This window comes from Sinocyclocheilus rhinocerous, unplaced genomic scaffold (assembly GCF_001515625.1).
Source record: "Sinocyclocheilus rhinocerous isolate Xijiao unplaced genomic scaffold, SAMN03320098_v1.1 scaffold1758, whole genome shotgun sequence".
Taxonomy (NCBI): domain Eukaryota; kingdom Metazoa; phylum Chordata; class Actinopteri; order Cypriniformes; family Cyprinidae; genus Sinocyclocheilus; species Sinocyclocheilus rhinocerous.
In genome coordinates, this window is record NW_015631050.1 from 23,742 (window position 1) to 39,115 (window position 15,374).

General features: G+C 40.2%; 2 protein-coding genes across 4 annotated transcripts in view; one reads left to right on the plus strand and one right to left on the minus strand.

Moving 5' to 3' along the window:
* Positions 1-240: 240 nt before the first annotated feature.
* LOC107741308 (tuftelin-interacting protein 11-like) lies at positions 241-7,162 on the minus strand. Of its 3 annotated transcripts, none has more exons than XM_016553997.1 (15): positions 7,129-7,162; positions 6,646-6,680; positions 5,791-6,003; positions 5,520-5,676; positions 4,867-5,020; positions 4,596-4,723; positions 4,040-4,195; positions 3,760-3,951; positions 3,141-3,455; positions 2,547-2,653; positions 2,306-2,474; positions 1,727-1,970; positions 1,505-1,647; positions 834-999; positions 241-713 (listed from the first exon to the last, which is right to left on the minus strand). In XM_016553997.1, the coding sequence occupies exons 3-15, from the start codon at positions 5,994-5,996 to the stop codon at positions 352-354; spliced, it is 2,499 nt and encodes an 832-aa protein (XP_016409483.1). In that variant the 5' UTR covers positions 5,997-6,003; positions 6,646-6,680; positions 7,129-7,162; the 3' UTR covers positions 241-351. The 3 variants fall into 3 exon arrangements, with proteins under 3 accessions (XP_016409483.1, XP_016409485.1, XP_016409482.1); XM_016553999.1 differs by having other exon boundaries at positions 5,791-6,000; positions 7,129-7,155; XM_016553996.1 differs by lacking the exons at positions 6,646-6,680; positions 7,129-7,162 and adding an exon at positions 6,556-6,611.
* The window catches only part of LOC107741332 (nascent polypeptide-associated complex subunit alpha, muscle-specific form-like), an 11,501-nt gene continuing 3,262 nt past the window's right edge, over positions 7,136-15,374 (plus strand). Inside the window, exons 1-8 of the mRNA XM_016554041.1 lie at positions 7,136-7,232; positions 8,114-8,189; positions 12,152-13,828; positions 14,282-14,367; positions 14,490-14,567; positions 14,668-14,814; positions 15,099-15,227; positions 15,364-15,374. Coding sequence (XP_016409527.1) covers positions 8,120-8,189; positions 12,152-13,828; positions 14,282-14,367; positions 14,490-14,567; positions 14,668-14,814; positions 15,099-15,227; positions 15,364-15,374 — 2,198 coding nt within the window. The 5' untranslated portion in view covers positions 7,136-7,232; positions 8,114-8,119. The remainder of the gene's footprint in view (positions 7,233-8,113; positions 8,190-12,151; positions 13,829-14,281; positions 14,368-14,489; positions 14,568-14,667; positions 14,815-15,098; positions 15,228-15,363) is intronic.

Here is a 15,374-nt window from a genome sequence, read left to right on the forward strand (position 1 = left end):
GCTCTCTACTTGTCACTCATAACACGTGCCTTTAAATGAAAAAAGCGTGAAACTATCGTGCGATATATTGAACATTTTTTCTATCTTTATCGATGATGGTGTACTGTCGACTAATATCGATACTGTTTTGTCGCTCAGGCCTAGTTGTGACATTTGAATTGAGTCAATGACAAAGGGTGGGAAGCGAAATGCAACAAACAAGCAGTGTTAATTTAAAGACAAATTTATTCAAAACCAGTTCTTCAGCAGTATAAAACAACATTGATAGACAAGTCTGATAGAGCTGTTACAAACTGCATGGAAGCAGACTAGACAGCAACATTTAAACAGCTTTTCGACCGAGCATCAGTCTCATTTGGCCATGTCAATTAGACTCTGTAGTGATGTTGGAACCCAGGTTTTCTCGCCTTGGACGAAGACCACTCCACGCTCAATGTAGATGACTATTCTGCCAAATGTGAATAACTGTTTGCCCATGTGCCTTTTGGCCACCAGTGGCATGAAAACAATGCCGTTCTCCTCAGCTTTGGCCTGGACTAGATCTTTAAAGTTGGTAGGTACAGATGCTGGTACCGCTGCGGTGCCTGGTGGACGTGTGGCAGGATTCTCCACGTCACGACGCTCAGGCTGAGGCTCGCACTGGAAATCTTTTCTTCTCTCTGTCTGAATCAGATATGCAATGTTCTCTCTTGCTCCAGGTTGCATATATCCACCTGCAAAAAGACAGACGGTGAAGTTGAAGGTAGAATGAGAGACCTGTACAAAGCTATAAATACATTTAGTGGACTTGTGAAGCCAGCCTGACCTGTTATTTTTTCTAGTGTGTGACTGACCTAGTCCAGAGGCAACAGCGCGATTCATGATGTCAAGGGCCTCGTTCAGTTTTTCTTTGATCAATGGATGACTGAGCAGGTTCTCTGAGAGCAAACTCTTCCAGCCCAGATACCATTTAGTGATCTCCTCATAGTTTGGGTTGTTACTGAGCCAGGAACACAACACCTGCACCAGAAAACAAAAGAAACACCCAGTACTAAATTCAAATGTATGAGTTACACTAAACTAAATGTATTAATAAAAAATGAAAATAAGTAAACTTCTACATATAAATGAGTTGTATTTAAACAACTATTTTTAGTTTATGCCATTAAAGTAGTTCAATGAAACAGTAAAAAAAATTAATAAATCACTTTTTGATCTGACGAATAGAAATGTAAAATGGTATATTTAATATTACAATATGTATTAAATATTTACATTATGTTTAAAATGTCAGTTCAATGTGACAAAATAATACAATATTAATTTCCTTTTTTAAGCACTGGCCAATTTCTATTCTTAATAAAATATGTTTAAATAAAAAAAATGGATAAATAATAATAATAAAAGCCACAGATGTATTACACCAGTCAGTTTTGGTTTTAATTGATTTTTCTTTTACACTATTTTAATTAATACAAATTGTTTATTATTCTTTTGACTAGTTGTAAAAGACTGTTAGGCTGACCTGTAGCCATTTGGGGAAGAAATTCTTATCCAGCAGTCCAACCATGGTGGAGACAGAGAGCATCCCTTCCCAGTCCATCACCCAGTTGAACGGCTCCAGTAGTTGCTGATGAGGATTCACCACCAGCTCTCCTAAACAAAGAGCTGTAACACAGTAGCAAAACCTTCAGAGACTCCCGCAGACTCCCAAAGTCTGACACTGACAATCTAAATAAGCACAAACCTAGTTTGGGAATGATATTTTTGACCATGAAGGCCTCCCAGGCACCAGGTGTGAAGACATCTTTCCAGGGTTGCAGAATGAGTCTGGCGGAGGAGTCGCTGGGGTGCCAGCGCTGCAGGGCATAGGCTAGTTTACTGCGGATGGGTGCGTACAGCGGCTCAAGACGGGTTTGCATCAGAGGCAGCCAGGGATGAATCCATGAATGGATTGGTACTGTGTCTGTCAGTGGGTTCCAACAGTCCACCTATCCAAAATCAGTCAGAGAAGTAACATCTCAAGTCAAGTCACCTTTATTTATATAGCACTTTATACAATACTGATTGTGTCAAAGCAGCTTTAGCGTCAAACAGGAAAATAGTTTGTCAATAATGCAAGAGGACAGAGTCCCACTAAAGTCAGTTCATTGATGATTCAGTGATGTCATCATCCAGTTCAGCTCTCTTCCAATAGTGTCTGTGCAATCAGTCAAGCGTCCCTAACTATACTCAGACATATCTATACATCTCATCTACATATAACACATACTCAGGTTTGACAAGGTAACGTATAGTGTGAATTGGTCATATGTTCAGCACAAACCTCTCTCTGTAGTCGTGGGAAAATAAGCTGCTCCAAAACATGGTCCAGAATCCACAGCGGTAATACAGGAGCCCAGCACTCGACACAGTCCACCATGGGCCCCACGTTTCTAGGCTGCCACTGAGACACACAGCTCCTCATGACTGGAACCCACACTTCCCATTTCAACCTGCACACAAAACGCGCTTGAGTCATTTGCTTCTACAGACACTCCACATACACACTCTCAGATATGGGTTACCTGTGATAGGGGTCCATGTTAGAAGTGTCTGGACCACCATGAAGAGATTGTGAGCTTTCAAGAATGGCCCTCCACTGACCGACTTCCTCCAAACCATCTGAACAGTCCTATACACAAACAGAGAGATCGCAGAATTCATAAGACTCAGAGCTTATACAAAGTGTGGAAACAATAACAAAATCAATGACGATTAATAAACAAAGATCATCCAAGTATCCTGAAAAAATGTATCAGTTTCCAAAGAAATATTAAGTGGCATGTTTTGAATGTTGACAATAATAAGAAATGTTTCTTGAGCAGCAAATCAGCATTTTAGAATGATTTCTGAAGGATCATGTGACACTGAAGACTAAAGTAATGATGCTGAAAATTCAGCTTTGCATCACAGGAATAAATAGCATTTAAGAATATATTCAATTAGATTTTAAATTGTAATATTTCACAATATAAATTTTTTGACTGTATTTTTTAACAAATACATGCAGCCTTGGTGAGCATAAAATACTTTCAAGACTTTCAAGAACAAAAACACCTTCCTGAGCCCAAACTTTTGAACAGTGGTATAAAACATACTGTATAAAAAGTATTTTTTACCTTCAGTGGATCCCAGCTGCGAAGTCTCTCTTTCAATAAAGGATGTACAACAGACACAGCTAGGTCTCCCAAACCCAAGGTTTTGTACTCCTGATAGAACTCTGTCTGCAGCTGCTGGAAGATCTTAGCACACTCCTGAAGGCTGAGTGCAGGGCTGCCCTCCTTATCGCCTGCTTCGAAACGATCCACCAGGTTCATCACATCACCAAGTCGACCTAAAGCCTGTTCCTCCTCTGCCAGCCTGACCTGCAGTGCGTCACTCTCATGGGTCAGGGTCATCACAGTGTCCTTCTCGTGCTGCAGATGTCGTGCACTCTATATACACACAACACAAACCCACAAACAGTAACTAATAAAATCAAGAACTGGCTGTTTGCTTCTGTCATTGACCAAAACAAGAATTTATTATGAAGTGAATTATGCATTTAAATATGATAAATAAGATGTGAAGGGTTGCACGTGGTGCACCACATAGGAAGCAACATTTACAATACTACAATATTTATATTGCATACGATTTTATAATTAGCATTATATTACTTAATTTATTTAATATTATTTTACGTAAATTCTTTTTCTAACTTGCTGCTGATTTAGTGCAAGTTTACGAGTGCTGTACCTGTAGGATGTCTTGCTCTGTGAGCTCAATGAGCAGTTTGAGGTTGTGTTCCAGCTCTGGTAAAGAGAAGCCAGAGGTCTTCTGTTCTCGTGTGCTCACACTCAAAGGGGCCTCCTCAGGAACACTGTGCTTCTGACTCATATGACTGTAACTGTGATACACCTTCTGCTCTCTGCCTGTCATATCGATCACCTGAAACACGAGGGATGGGTTAACAACTGTTTCTTGTGAGATATATAAACGGTTATTGTTCATTACTCTAAGTGTTTTGCACTCTCACCTTAACCTGAGCCAGTTCTCCAGCAGGTCTGCTCATGCTCCTGTTGGCCAGTTTGCCATGAGCTTTCAGCTCTTCCACAGTCTTGTAAGAATATTTGGGCTTTTTCTTTGCCGTTCCTGATTCTTTACGCCATTGCCCCAACTCCCTCTGAAACTCCTTCAAAGATGGAATTAAAAATAAAAATAAAAATTAAGCAAACAATATGAAAACAGGATAGGTGATGAAAGATTTGGCCTGCTGCTGATCTGGGGCGCGCTTCCAAAAAGCATTGATAGCCAACTATGGTCGCAAGTTTCATTGAACTCTGTTGGTAACAACAGATCTTGTGACCATAGTTGCTTTTAGGAAATGCACCCCCTGTTCAGTCAGATGCTTTTTTTTGTTTCCTGACCAAAAGAGAAAACTATTGAGTTCTATCCATTTTGTATTCAAAAGGATCCCTTTATGTCATTTAAATTGCTTATTTGGATGTGTGTATTTTTTAAACAACACTGTTTGAGCATCTGAATTTGATTTATCCACTGCAACCACCAAGAATTTGTTAGTTTTGACTTACATTCTCCTCCTCCTCCTCAGAGTCTACAGCAGGGAAATCCTGCAGGGACTGCTGGGTCCTCTCATTACCATATGCACCAACTGCTCCCTTCCCCTTTCGCAACTTAGCCTCAATCGGGTTCACAATACCTGCACACAAAGATTTCCATAAGAGGACATTCACATCATAACACCATCCCTAAGTAAACACATGATGCATAACATAATTCACAATAAGCTAAATGCAGCAAAACCAGTACACTGAGGTATGAAATAAAGGACTGTTGTTTTACCTTGAGCATTTTTGCCCAATCCTTTTCCTGGAACGTAGCCCATCTTCTGCAGAAGTTTTTGACCAATGCCTCGTGTGTGTTTCTCCCAGGATCCCAAGTCCTGCCCTGTTCTGATACCACCTGCAAACCTTTGGGATGTCTTAAAGCTCCCACCCTAAAATAAAGAATTCAAATACATATATTACACAACTGTTCAGACATTTGGGATCAATAAGACTTTTTATTTATAAGGATTCGTTTAACTGATCAGATCAAAAAAAAAGATCAGATTGATCAGATTTAATTGATCAGAATTTCCACAAAACTATTAAGCAGCACAACGGTTTCAACATTGATAATAATAAGAAATGTTTCTTGAACACCAAATCAGCGTATTAGAATGATTTCTGAAGGATCATGTTACACTGAAGACTGGAGTAATGATGCTGAAAATTAAACTTTGGTTTGGTATAAATTACATTTTAAATATTTTAAAATACAAAATCATTTTAAATAGTAATACAAGCTTAAGAGCTTAGGCTCAAGCTCTTACAAGCTTACATAACAAGCTTAAGAGACTTTCAAAATCTTTTTTTTTAAATCTTATCGAGACCCATATTATTGGACCTGACATTCAAAACTAAAGACATTGTTGTGTTGGCATCTCACTTTACCGTTTGGAGTTTTTTGGGAACAGCAGCACGAGGTGGAGGAGGTGCATCTCCACCATCACTGGAGTCATCTGAACCTTCCTGCTCCACTTTCTCCTCAGCTGCAGTCTTTCTAAGGCCAGCACTCACAAAGTTCACAGGAGCTGAATAGTCTTTCGATCTGTGTGGATACAAATATCAATATTGTTTATTGTCTTAAAATGACATTTACTGCTTATTCACCAAGGTCTCTAGCTGTTTGACAGCTGAAACATTATCAACAACAACCAAATACCTTTTCCCCCCAAAGCTGGGCCGCTCATCATCAGAGTCATGCTCTGCCCAAATCCCATAAGTCACTTCTTCTTTGGTCTGTCTGTGTCTGCATCTGTCTGGGTTGAACTCATTGGCCAAGTCCCATTCAGACACCTCAAACTTTTCAATTTCCACACCATCCTCCTCCTCATCACCTCTACGCCCATACAAATGGGACATAGACATATCTCTGCTGAAATTAAACAGAAGAATGTTTTAGGCCAGGGTTTTCAAACCAGGGTCCCGGGAGGCTGTAAGGGAGTACTAGGGGGTCCAAGGAAAATTTTTGAGAAAAACAGTGTAACAAATGTAAGATCAAATAAATTATAAAAAAATAAGATGGATAGATAGATAGACAAAAACACACCAAACAGTGCTACAGTGAGTAAAAATAAGAAAAATATACTAATTATATTCTCACGTTTATAATATTATTTTTACAGTATAAATTGGGTCTTTAAACATGAAAATACATCGCTGCCTTTTAAAATTTTAGGATGATGATATTTGGGGCTCCGTGACCTAAAAGACTGAAAACCCCCGGTTTATGCACAACAGTATTTACATAAAGGAGTTTAACCTGCTTAACCTGCTCACATTAAACACATACGATAAAAGAAAGTGTTATTGATCGTAATATTAGTACGTCAGGCAAAGGTTTAAAAAAAAAATATACAGGTTAGCATAGCATTGCTATTTTTTGTAAACAAAAGCACATGCTTTCTTTTAAAACAGTTAACGTTACTGTGAATTCTCCATCACGTCCAACGTAACGTACAAAGAGGTCTGTGCTGAAATAGAAGAGCTCAAGCACATAAACAATATTTTATTTTACCTGATAATGTGGTTCTGTCAGCAAGAGCGTATCCAGTAGGCGGTTGGCGACACTAGGGTGTGACTGGAGCAGAGATGGAAGGAAGTGACGTAGGATCAGGAAGTGAGCTGGACATAGAGGATGAATGTAGTGGCGGGGAGAAAGGAGGTAAAAATGAAAATCGGAACATAGTAGAAAATCGGGAAAGGAAAAAAAAATGGAATCAACTTTCTGGTTCGGAAAGTGAAAGGGAAAGACAACAGGAGAAAAGGAAAAAGGAAGAGTTTAAGGTAATGATACATTTCTTGTCCGATAATATGAATGCATTGAACCCACTGAAAATAACTAAAGCGTTTGTTTTTTGTTTACATTTTTTTTAGTTTTCCTTTAACGTCATTGCTCCACACTCCATCCTAGTAGGTGGCGGTAAATGCACCTAAAGCTGGTTTGCCAACCGCCATAAAACGTCAAAGAAGAAGAAGAAGAAGAAGAAGAGCGTATCCAAAAGCAACTTCCTGTCGGCGCCGGAAGCAGGGCTGTGACATCAGAGCGACGCGGAGGTCAGGAACCCTCTCTTACAGCCATCTTGGATCCTGTGGCCTGAACTAGTGAGTACTTCTGTGTTACATCTATTGTCATCCAAAGCTGTTTTGATGCTTTTGACCTCAGATTTACTACTTGTATTGACGCTTTAGTGTTCCTCTGTGCTGAACGGTAAAGATTTGTTTGTTTGGCTCGATTATTGAGGAAATATCTTCCTGAATACAACCGGCTGACTGTTCAAAATGGGGGAGCGAGACGCACCTGCGCTTGCTGTATGCGAGGACTTTGTGCCTAACGAAACGTTCAAAACATACGAAATATAGTTTTATAAACAACTAGAGCGATATTTGTTTAAAGTCTTTAATGTAATGACAAAAAGCACTTGCTTTGTGTGCGTCAGTAATCATTGGAAAGTTGATCTCGCCTATTAGACACAATTGACACAATTTATAAACATACAGAGATAACGTTACACGTGCTATGATAGCATTACAATATAAAAGGTAAAAAACTAATTTCCTAGTGTTCGCGTTGTTTTGTTTTCACTTGGGCAATGCTTCTCTCAAACAGCAGTAGTATGACAGTGCTGCTCTGTTAAACACGTGAAATGTGCATCACACGCGCACCTATGGCCAGCCTGTAAAACAATGATTTTGTGTAGTTATGATGTTGAACAGGCCATGTTATGTGCTTGGGTTTTTATAAAACTCAGTTTCCGTACAGTGCACTTGTGAAATGTTATCATGCAAGCTCGATACTTGATCAGATGTGAACACAGCATTGGGTTTAATTCAGGCGGCGGTGAGCCAGCTGACGGAAGAGGCCTAGTGTGCTGCTCACTTTGAATAGTAAAAGCCACATGAATATAAAGCACAGACTAAAACGTCTTATTGACTTCATTTTTGCGAAGCTAATGATGTTTGTATTATGTCAATTTCTGTTGCAGTCCAGAATGCCAGGCGAAGCCACAGAAACTGTCCCTGTTACAGAGCAGGAGATGCAGCAGCCCCAGGCGGAGACGGGTTAGTACTGCCGTTGAATTTGCATGTCTGACACTAAATGCAGTTTGTGGAAGGGGTCCTGGAGCTGTAGTTTTATTAATTTTGGCAGTTTTTATTTAAAAAAATAAAATAAAACAGTTGCAAGTTTGATCAGTCTATTTATGGTGATTTTTGCACCTGTTTTAAATTTTCTTCAGGGTTTTTTTTTTTATGGTCCTCTACCAGCTGTTGTAGAGACTTCACAAAGCAAGTTTCTCTAGTTGGAGTGGTCACATGTTGATTTGTAGGGTGGGGATGCCATTTGAGTCAGATTTCTCCACCTAGAGGTTTTTAGGTTAATGTTCTTGAGCCCCTCCCTGGATTAAAAACTGCACTAGTTCGGTTAAAGGGATAGTTTGGCAAAATTTTGTGTTGATCCAAACTAGGGATGGGCATTTTTCAAAAATACTGTATTGGAATATTTGGGCTCATAAAAAACTAATATTAAAGTGTGCGTTTATTTAAATGATGTTTAATGAGAAAGCTAATTTTTTAATAATCAAGTTTTTGTCAACATTTCTGAACAAGCTTATGATTAGGCATTATAGACAACAATGTTCTACAACAATGTTACATTAAATCTCAAGTTTTTCTTTTAGTTGAAAATGTGTGTAAACTATATATATATATATATATATAAGAACTGAAACATATAATATCCTCATGCTCGGGTGAAAGGTGGCTTCTCAGACTGATAGCAATAAGAACGCGCGCCGACACAGACGTTCCAGAGAGAGACAGATAATGGTGTGCTAAGCAAAGTTTCTTACAGCGCTTTGTTTTCTGTTCTTAAACCAATCTCCCTCGAGGAAACTTAAAGGAAGCATATGTCTCAAGATCATTTCGCTATCAGATAAGCTCTCTTCTCGGCTCACTCGGGGTACAGCTGCGCTTACCTGCAGTCGTGAATGCAGTGATGGACAGCTGTCTTTCCTCAGTCAACTGGTGTTTGGATTTCATGTGATTTCTCATTGTGATGGTGATATTATGATAACTCTGTTTCACTGATTCAAACTACACGAGATGACATTCTGTGATCAAATACAATCAACTTAACACGCTCCACAGCGCCACCCAGTGCATTTATTTATAACTGACTTTTAGGGTGTATTCACACCAGGAAAGTCCGCTAGTTCACTTGCTTTGGTCCGGACCAAATACAATGTTGATTTTTTTTTTTAGTTTGGTGTGGTTTGCTTTCACACTGCCCTTTTTGCAAGTGAACCAGAAATTGTAAACAAAGCCACACTTGTGCTAAGGTCATCCATTCATTGGACCGAAATTCTCGAGCGTACCAGAGTTAGTTTGGAACCGGACCTCTTCAGCTGGGTCTCGGTGCGGTTGTTTGGTCCGCACCCAAGTGCGATTGCTGTATTCGCACCTGCCCAGAAGATCACCAAGGGGGGAAATGAACATGAGTTTGATTCAATCGAACCAAACAAGACAGGTGTGAATACACCCTTAGTTTGCGTGCTTAGGATTTATCATGGATTCCCTGCTTTTACAGCCAGCAAAGCAGCACGTAGTAAAATTCGAATAGTGTTTTTATTTTTCGAATAATAATTACAAATCGACTATTTGTGCACACCGCTAATCCAAACCTGTGTGAATTTTTTTCATGGGAACACAGATGATTTTTTGAAGAATCTTTTTGTTTTTATTGTATAGACTAATAAAATGTCTTATGACAGTTGAATTAACTCTTTAAGCAGCAAGTCATACCTACAGTGTAGTTTTGTGGTTTCATAATTTACTTATGGATATATTGATTGGTTATGAGGTAATGACAACATTTGGTTCTGAAAAACAATTGATCCAGGACTGCCTTGCCCAACAGTGTGTTTGCCTGTACTAATTAATATTACACTAAAGTTGAGTTGTGATATTAAAAGCACATGCATCCTTACATTTTTGTGCGTGGAATTTGGACAGTGCCACTCTGCATGAACATTTTCCTAACATTTCACTGAATGTGAGTGATTGTAACCTGAATAGCTGTAAGACATTTATAACAAGGGTTTAGTTTTAGATATTGTCTTAGATTAGGAAGTGTATTAGGCTTTACTGGGATTTATTGTATTCAGGAATGTATTTGCAAGCCTTTGTGGTCTTCGTGAGGAGAATCATGCAATTTAACATGTTTACAAAGTTAAGTCTCCAAATGATTCAGATTTTGAGGAAAACAAGTTTTTCTGTATATATCTTGATGTACAAGCTTTTTTGGTAATTTTTTCACAATGTAAATGTTGAAAATTAAGTGTTAAAGTAACAAAATTAGTAATTTTGTTATGTAAATTTGAGTAAGCATGCAAATCTTGGTCAAATATTGGGCACATTTAGTTAGGGCTGCACGATATTTCGAAATATCGCAATATGCATATCGCAACGGCGTGCAATATCATTATCATTTTAATAATAGGCTACTTAAATCAAAACGTTGCAAAAGGTCAAAGTTTTAGTTCGACGCATATAGCAGAGAATTGCTTGACGTTGAAAAGAGTTAAGTGCAATAAGTTGCAGAAAACAACTCTTTGCCGTTTCGTCTTGCTGTCTGACTCACACCTGAAGCGCACGCACAAGCCGCATATCGCACAGCGTCTCTTCAGTTCTGCCGCACACGTGCAAAGCGCGCGCGCACACAGAGAGACAAGTTTCAGACCGAGTTGATTCGTCTTTCGCATCTCCTCCTTATGTTTGAACAGACGCATACACACAGAATTATGTCAATGGTACCCGTCTCGACGATCATTCTGGTAAATGCAGTCGGTTATGATTTAAATGAATGTAAACAGCTGAGAAAGAAATCGGTTGTGTATCATTATACTGGATCCGTGCAGTCGGATTTAAAGGGACAGCAGCCTATAAATACGTGCTGCTTTTAGTCATAGATATGGAACACTAAATATCTTGGGTAGTACTTTGGTAAACTGCGCTTATGACAATATGAGGAATGAATATATTTCACATTTCTTGAAATCCTGACTACTGTTTTTGAAGTTTAGTTGAATTTGGAACTTGGGCACTGCATGGCACAAAGTTTTATGTTTAAATGTTTGTTCTCATTTGATGATATGAGATTGTCAGCACATTCCTAATCTAAATATTTAAACATGTCATCAGTTTACGGCTACCATGCTTTTTTGCTACTTTTTTTTTAATGAAAGTTAGAAGTGCGTCTTGTGACCTATTATTGATCATTTCATTATTATTATTGATACTGATCATGGGATTACATTTCATAATTTTAACCAGTAACGTGGCAAATTTTAAATGCACAAGTCCTAACCAATCTCATGCTCACACATTGACCCAGAAGGATAGTGTTTTTAACCAGGTTTATATTGCTCTGTGATCATTATTTCACAATGTACTTTGTGTTTCAAGTTGTTTTTAATTGGGATCATGTACTGTAGAAGCAATACACCACTTTTTAAATATTTTAAACAAAATGCCATTTGTTTATTACTTGTGCCTTTGAGGGCTTTTCACTATTATGTTTTGTAGAAACTTTATTGCTGTCTGAATAGGCAATGTTACATTTTAGTAATTTTTCTTTAGGTCTAATTTACCATAATGTATTGCATATAAAGTCTGGATCACAATGCTGAAGTGGGTAGCAAGTTCCAGTTCCCGTGGACTTTAAATGTGCCAGAGATTGTGTTAATCTTTGAACAATGTTCGTTTAGTACAGATGTTTTTGAATACTGTAGTTCATTGCCAATACCTGCATGTGGAGTTGAGTGGTGTTTTTACAAAGCCTTACAATTCCTAACCCGATAATCAAGGTGTGTTTGGTTTGATTTAGTAGCCAGTTGTCCTTTGTGTCCTTTAACACATTTGTCCAATTGACAGCAACCCTCATAACCAGCATGGATGTGATGGTTTACATCATGCCACTTTTTAATTGCCAAGAAAATTCACTCTAGCCCTTTTATCTCCATTAGCCACACCTGCTGCTGCGGCTCCTCCTCCCTCTCAGGCAAAGCCTAAAGAAGGCAAAACTAACCCCAAGCTGTCCTCTTCTCCTCACACCACCGCTCCTAAGCCAGTTCCTGCTGAACGCAGGAAACGCTCCTCTCTGTCTGCCTCCTCAAACTCCCCAACCTCTCCCAAATCTGCCTCTGGCCCTCGTGCTACCCCCCCATGCTCCCCTTTGGCCTCTCCTCCAGCTGTCTCTTCTGTAGCTGGGAAAGCTGAGCAGACTGCTCCCAAGGTGATAAAGGCTGGCAAACAAGGGAAGCAACAGAAAGCAAAGAATTTTAAACCTGCTGAACCTGAGCAGGCACCTCCCTCTGCCTCTAAGCCTGCTCAGGAGCCTGCACCAGTTGCAGCTCTGCCGTCTCTTGCTATACCATTACAAGAGGAAGCTAAACCAGCAGGAGATGGAAATGCTTCCCCTGTCTCTCCCAAAGTTGCTGTGGCTCCTGTTGCCTTTAAAGTAACTTCTAAATCTGCTGCCCCAGCACCAAAGTCATTTTCAGAAGCTGTGGCCACCAGTCCGCCCAAAGTGGCTGAAGCCCCCAAGGTTGCCTCTGAAGCTCCAAAAGTAGCAACCCCTGTTGTTTCAGAAGCCAAGACTCTCTCGCCTTCAAAAGCAGCTGCCAAGCCTGGCTCTGCCCAAGTGCCAAATATGAACCCAGCCACTGCTGCTCCCCCAAAATCTGCTCCTGCAGTGTTTAAGGATGATGATCTCCCACCTCTCTTACCACCTGAGAATCCTTTTACAATGCCTACTTTCCCCCCCATGCCACCTAGTGCAATGCCTGTAGTTACCCTAACAGCTCCCAAAGCAGAAGCTGTCTCTACCAGTAAAGTTGAATCTGGCCCTGCCCCTAAAGCTAAGGCTGCTCCTAAAACTAAGCCAGCTCCTAAGGTTGAACAGAAAGCAGCACCTGCCCCAAAAATTGAGGCTGCATCTAAAGTTGACCCTATTCTCACCCCTAAATATGAGCCTAATCCTACCCCTAAAGTTGCAGTTGCTTCTGCCCCTAAGACTGAGGCTGTTCCTAAACCTAAAGCTCAGGCTGCCCCTATTGTTGAGGCTGCTCCTGCACCTAAGGTTGAGGCGGCTCCTGCCACTATAGTTAAGCCTGCTGCTGCTCCTAAAGCTGAGGCTGCCCCTAAGGTAGAGGCTACTCCTGCACCTAAAGTTAAGTCTGCCCCCAGCCCTAAAGCCGAGCCTGTTCCTGTCACTAAGGTTGAGGCTGCCCCTAAAGTTGACTCTGTCCCTACCTCTAAGGTTGTGGCTGCTCCTGCCATTAAAGTTAAGCCTGTTGCTGCTCCTAAAGCTGAGGCTGCCCCTGCCGCTAAAGTTAAGCCTGTTGCTGCTCCTAAAGCTGAGGTGGCGGTGGCTGCTAAAGTTGAGGCTGCTCCTGCCCCTAAAGTCGAGCCTGAGCCTGCCCCTAAATTTAACCCTGCTCCTGCTCCTAAAGCTGAGTTTGCCCCTGCTCCTAAAGTTAAGCCTACCCCTGCTTCCAAAGTTGAGGCTGCTGCCCCTAAAGTCGAGGCCGCCCCTACCCCTAAAGCTGAACCTGTCCTTGTCCCTAAAGTTGAGCCAGTCCCTGTTCCCAAGCCAGTTAAAGCCCCATCAATACTGGAACCAGTCATCAAGAACGACAAGGGTATCTCTTTCTGTCTGTTTTTGCCTTCTATGCTTATGCTGGTATAAGCATGTATACCCCAAAAAAAAATTTTTTAGCGTCACTTCATCAGTGAAAGTAAGCCTGGTAACTTTATGGTCTGAAAATCGCCTTTCTTTAGTCTTTGAGTGAAATTAAAGCTTCAGTTGGATGCTTTTCGGGAAGTTGTTCGAAGAACATTGGGCCAATAGCTGAATGTTTTTTGAGTTTATCAATGTGAATTTGTTCAGACTTGTAAGTATAATGGCAATTTACTTTTGCTTCCATTTTGAGGCTTATGTAAAGTATATAAAAGTATTTGTGCCATTTAAACACTGTTAAACTGATTCACCCATTTCTCCATTGCATTTGAAGATTTTGATTATTCTAACAGGATTTTTGGTGAAAATCTATGTGTCTAATGGCAAATTAATTTAATGTGTCTGGGTGTTTTAGGGTCTGGCACTGAATCTGACAGTGATGAATCGGTTCCTGAACTGGAGGAGCAGGACTCTGCACAGACACAAACACAGCAGGCACAGGTAAGATTCTTTTTGATCTTCGCATACAAAAAACATTATTTTTCCCTCCACTTCATTTTCTCTCACCATTTCTTTTTCAGTTTTACATTGGCATGAACTGAAATTGCATTCCCTTTCCACAGCTTGCAGCTGCAGCTGAAATCGATGAGGAACCTGTCAGCAAAGCGAAACAAAGCAGGAGTGAGAAGAAAGCCAGGAAGGTAGGTCATCCACAGGAACTGAATGAATCTAACTTTAACACCAAATTCAATTAGAATTAATGCAGTATTGTTAAACTGTACCCTTTCTTCCCTTTGCCAGGCCATGTCCAAATTGGGGTTGAGACAAGTTGCTGGTGTTACTAGAGTAACCATTCGCAAGTCTAAGAACATTCTCTTTGTCATTACCAAACCAGATGTCTACAAAAGTCCAGCTTCAGATACTTACATTGTCTTCGGTGAGGCCAAGGTAAAGATCAGAAAAAAACTGCTTTCTTATTTAAGGTTGGTGTGCACTCCTCCTATCTCAGCCATGTTTTGGTTGACAACTAATTTTACATGGCAACCTTGCCTGGTGATCTGGACCAAAGTGACCTCTTGATGATGATTTAAACAGTTTGACTTTCGTTCTTCTGAGTCTGATGAAGCCAAACTTTCTGTCCTGAGAGAGGAAACTTTCACAGTGGTGTAAATGAAGAACATATTGAAGCCCAGAAAACAAACTAAAATCCTGATGGTTTCTGCTACTCTTAGATTGAAGATCTGTCCCAGCAAGCCCAGTTAGCAGCTGCAGAGAAGTTCAAGGTTCAAGGAGAAGCCGTTTCAAACATCCAGGAAAACACACAGACGCCCACAGTACAGGAGGAGAGCGAAGAGGAAGAGGTGAATGTTAACACTATTGTGATTCTAGAACAGAATAATACTGAAGATGCTTCATGAAAGGTCTTCTGTTGATGTGTTCAACAAATGTGAAAAGTAAATGTCCACATTCATGAGTGATTTGCTTTACCATTTGCAGGTTGATGAGAC